General features: G+C 33.0%; 1 protein-coding gene across 1 annotated transcript; it reads right to left on the reverse strand.

Annotated features, from left to right (window-relative positions):
- Positions 1–1,961: 1,961 nt before the first annotated feature.
- On the reverse strand, positions 1,962–3,356 carry LOC105115093 (LOB domain-containing protein 37-like). Its single transcript, XM_011011881.1, has 3 exons — positions 2,994–3,356; positions 2,173–2,872; positions 1,962–2,124 (listed from the first exon to the last, which is right to left on the reverse strand). Exons 1-2 carry the CDS (start codon positions 3,175–3,177, stop codon positions 2,310–2,312), a joined length of 747 nt encoding a protein of 248 aa, XP_011010183.1. The 5' UTR covers positions 3,178–3,356; the 3' UTR covers positions 1,962–2,124; positions 2,173–2,309.
- Between the last annotated feature and the right edge of the window lie 1,794 nt (positions 3,357–5,150).

Here is a 5,150-nt window from a genome sequence, read left to right on the forward strand (position 1 = left end):
GTTATTTTGATAAATTACAAGTTTTTATTATTATTAAACATGAACATGAATGAATCAATAAGTTGAAGCCTTTAATTTACAATGCTATGTCAATTCACTTTTTTCATTATACAATAAATTATTTGGTTACTTTAGAAGTGACAATACAAGATTTTAAAATAAAAATTGTTTTTTTATTTTTTATTTGTAAATATATTTTTATGTGTTGCAAAACATTATCTTTAATTATTATAAATAAACCTAAGTCGGATCAAGTGGTCACACATAATTTTAACGAGCAACGATAGTATCAATAGTACTCTTAGAGCTTATTTTGGACATATTCAAAAGAGTAAGGGTTAAAGTTCATTTTCATCATCCTTCTAGGTCTAATGTTAATTTTAAAATTATAAATAGATGAAATATCTTATTTTTTAGGGATTAATATCAAAAAAATTTTAAAAAGATGAAATCACCAATTTTTAATGTTTAATATCAAATTTATCAATGAGTCTCAAGTTCTTAAAAACCAATGATATTTATTATAAAAAAATAAATAACTCATGAATAAATTTAGAAATAAATTTAGATAATTAATAGCATGTATAGAATAAATTTTAAAAAATACATAATAAAAATAACTTCTGATTTGAAATAATATTATAAGGGTGGCGTTGATTTTTCTTAAACATAACTAAAATATAGTACATGAATTTCTAAAACCAGTATTTATTTTAGAAGTTATAGGTTATGTTAATTATTAGATTACTTTTTAATTTTGAAGAGTTATGTATTCATCACCGCGTGTGAGACTAAATTATCATCCTTATCTATCTCAATCATTGTTAATTAATGATGTTTTGACGTGGATCCCACTACTCCCCAAGATAGGAGGAGATAATGGCCCCGAAGCGGTGGGAAAAAAAAAAAAAAAAAAGCATAGAAGAGAAAGAGAGACCTGAAAACGTTCGGACAAAGAGCGAGTAAAGCGATGGACAGCCAAAATCGACGCTGACATGGGCCGAACTACTTGCTCCCCATTGGCCAATAAAGAGACGTAGGAAATGCAACTCTTGTAGGCCCCGAATAGAATAAAATAAAATAAAAACAGAGATGAGTCGTCACTATTCTGGAAACAGAATCCAAGCAGGCCCTCCTTGATGCCTTCTCCGTCCTCATAATTTTTACGCCTCTTTCCTCCTCCAAGAGCCCCCAAAAACACCTCCATTATAAGATTATACAGCTAAGCCGAGAAAGTCTTAAAGGCTAGAAAGAGTCACTACCACGACACCGAGGGACCCACAACTGCTTGTTAAATAGTCGTGGATGGCTATGGAGAAAAAACTGAAACACTCTTAGGCCCTTAACCAGCCAATGCTATTATTTTCTCCGCTAACTCGAAGGCTGCCTCTTCCCCTCTTCCCCTTTTCCTTACTTTTCTCCATTGAAATCTGGAGGATGCTTACCCTCTTTGTCAATGCCACGTAATGGATACGTTAATGTTTGATCTATACAATAATCTATCTCTTAAACCCTTGGATACTATACATGATTTCATCATTCAAGTCAAAATCCCTAACGTCACATCAGTAATTACTCCCTAATTTATGCATTAAGGTTTCCTTTTGGTTTCCCAAAATCTCTGTAAATTCAGTGGTCAAACCGCCGGTAATATTGTTGCTGCAAGTATGACACCAGCCGGTGAGAGTCCAAACAACCAAAAGAATATGGCGGACCTCTCCAGCAAGAGGGAGATGAAGATCAGAGAGCAGAAACCGTGAAAACAAGAACACTGATTCTAGTACTGCTAGAGCGATCAACGATGGGCCTGGTTGCCTTGGAGGAACAAACACTGATTTCGGTCGAGGAAATACTAAGTCCAAGCGTTCTCACCCTTTACAGATGCTGGCTCTAATTAATATTCATTTATCAAAGCTCAACAGAAAGAAATAGATATTGGGAAAAAAAGCAAGCACTAAATATTAAGTAGAACGAAAGAGAACAGCTAGATTGGTTTTATTCATTGTCATACAGTCATGGAGTGGAAGACACAAAAGAAAGAAGAAAACAGTTCTTCATAACCACAATTCATTTTTTTCTACAAAATCTCTCCGGAATCCAATTTAGTGTTAAAAAAAAAAAAAACACTAAATTGGATTCCGGAGAGATTTTGTAGAAAAAAATGAATTGTGGTTAACCCAGTACAAGGAAGAAGAAGTCTTGTATAACACCAAATTATCCTCTCCCATCATAAATTTGAACTTCAGATTCACAAAATTAAACGGAACATAGAGCTTCGCCACCTTTCTCCCCTCTCTCTTTCTACAAATCTAAAGAAATAGGTTCAATAACTTTGTTTCTCCTCCTCCATTTCCAAACTGATCTCCAAATCCAGCACTGTCGAAGCAAGTTGCATTCGTAGTCACCGACTCCTCCGAATTCATTGAAGGAGTACCCGGTCGACAGACTTCGGCAAACCCTTTTTGGGAAGTACATGGGGTTAACAGAAGATCAAGATCGTTAGGCCTCATATTTACTACCATCGGCTCCTCCGTCCTTTTCCTTTTCAGTGCGACTCTAGATCTCGAATTCGAGAATCTAGAATGATGAATTGGATTTGGATTTGGATTTGGATTTGGATTTGGATCCTGCAGCTTCCATATGTCCGTACAGGCTACTTCAAACTCCGATGCCTCATCTGATGGTGGAGATGAAGATGGAGATTCTCCGCCAGTAAGTAAGTCCGGCATCGGCCGTAAAGTACCTCCTCGCAGGACTGTTTCCACTGCAGCTTGGCAGACGTGCCAATTTCCAGTCCACAAAAGGCCTACAGCGCCGTTTACTGGATTCACTGTTCTACCACAAGCTTCGAATAACAAAGATTGAAACAAAGCTGAAACACAAAATCGAGAGAAACAATTTTTTTTAGAAACAATTTTTTTTAGAAACTATCACAAAATTTGCAAAAAAACACAAGAAGAAGAAGAACAGAAACAAATGAATAGATTACTAACAAGGACGTTGGTTTTCAGGGACAGAAGAAATGAAGGACATAAGACCAGCACGGCCAAAAAACTTGGCTACGAAGACAGTAGCATGGCCTTGTGCTTCAGGGCTTTCAATCCGTTGTAAACACGGACGTAAAATACAGTTCTCACTGCATCCCTTTCGAAGAACTCTACATCCGTTGCAACTCATCTTGCTCAAATTGGTTATTAATCATGAACATGAACACAGCTAGTTGCTTTGGATGCAATAAAATAATGTGTTTGAGAGAAGAGGATAGATAGATTGGGGATAAATTAAGGTTACGAGAGGTAGGAGAAGGGGGTATATATAATGGTGGATGGATGGATGGATTTATTAATTTAATAGAGGAAAGAAGATGGAAGCTGGGTTCAAAGAGGTTTTATTTTTAACTAGGGTTGAGTCAGCTTGAAGGTCGGATTTGCTGTTGGGGCGTGGTTATGTAAGATTCCAAAGACATGGGCGCGAACGGTTCCGTGTTTCCGCGGATGCCTGCGCCTCCACCGTCGGATTCTCCTTTTCTCTCTGCTCATCAAGGGCATATTGATGGTTCCTTATCATCATCATTTTTTTCTGTGTGGCATCAAGTTTTTAACTCATGGTTGAATGACTTAATCACAACCTAAATCATCTAATAAAAAATTAATTTCGATTACAAAATTGTAATACATATCCTTATCGATAATAATTTAATCTGAATTCAATAAATATTAATTTAACCCAACCCAACTCTAATAAATAAATTTTTTAATCTTATTTTACAAGCAATAATAAATAAATTATAAAAATTATAAAAAATGATTCAAAACCCAACCCAAATCTAACTCAAGATGCACACACTTATCATTTAATATATCTATTTATAATTTAGATATTTTATTTTAAAAAAATAAATAGTAGTTAAATAATAAATATGTATATAAATATCTAAAATTTAATATATATCTAAATTTTATACCTGATAAGTAAGATATACAGTATAAAGATAAAGAAACTTAATCTATAAATACTCATTGTCATCCATATATATCCCTACTATAAAGAGAGAGAAATTCTAATTGTTTTGTGGATTTTTTTAGAATACATAAAATATATCGTTTGGGTATGCCCATTCAATTTGTTTCACATGGTAATAATATTCTCTATACTTGCACGTCACTAGGTGAATTATAACGATAATGTTTTAATGTTTTAATTTAGATGTTGACTTAGTTTAGCTTGAAATCAAATTATTAAAAATTTGATAATAAATTTATCTTACTTAACTTGACTAAAAACTCTACTCGGGTCAAGCTTGTTCTTTTAAATTCCTAGATTAACTCGCATGTTCAAGCAAAGTTTTAATATATAGACGAGAAAGATGGTGTTGGTTTTTTTTTTTTTTTTTTTAAAAGGTGGTTTTTCTTTTATTAATAGTAGTAGCACTCCTAACGTGGGGCAGTGGTCATGGCATGCACATGGGATGGATAAATGGAAAATATTAGTTTAGTTATTGTGGGATAAATATGATATTTTATAATGCAGAGAAAAATATAGTATTTTTAGTGACCAATCATTGAGAAGAAACACACCCCTTGTTAGGCGGTGCGGTTTGTATATGGATTAGAGAAATTTAATGGTTATCTAGACTTTATTTAGATGCATGCTGTTTTTCTCTTCTTTTACTTTATTTTATGAAAAAGTGTGGTGTAACTTTGGAGCAAAGATGGAGAGAAGTAGATCTTTCAAAAATATGAACAGGAATCTTCTTTGTACATCTTATGCTAGGCATTTTTGTGCACACTAGCTTTGGTGCCGTGTTTTGCTATAGGTTTAGGTTTGGATTAATTTTTTCACAAAAAATAATATTTAAATATTAAAAATAGGTTAAAAATATATAAAACATTAATCATGATAAGTATATAATAATACTCATTAAAGCTAAAATAACATTATTTATTTTTTGAAAACTCACGATCATTTATAACAGAAGATAAGACAAAAAAGAATAAAACTATATAATGAAAGTCTATTTTTTACCACCAAGAGCAGCTACACACACTATCTAAACTGCATGGTGTCCCAATATGTTAATAGTTTTTTCAAATTTAAAAATATTATTAAAATATTAAATTATGTAATCACCCTTAATCAAACCTACAATT

This window comes from Populus euphratica, unplaced genomic scaffold (assembly GCF_000495115.2).
Source record: "Populus euphratica unplaced genomic scaffold, PopEup_1.0 scaffold634.1, whole genome shotgun sequence".
NCBI classification, from domain to species: Eukaryota; Viridiplantae; Streptophyta; class Magnoliopsida; order Malpighiales; family Salicaceae; genus Populus; species Populus euphratica.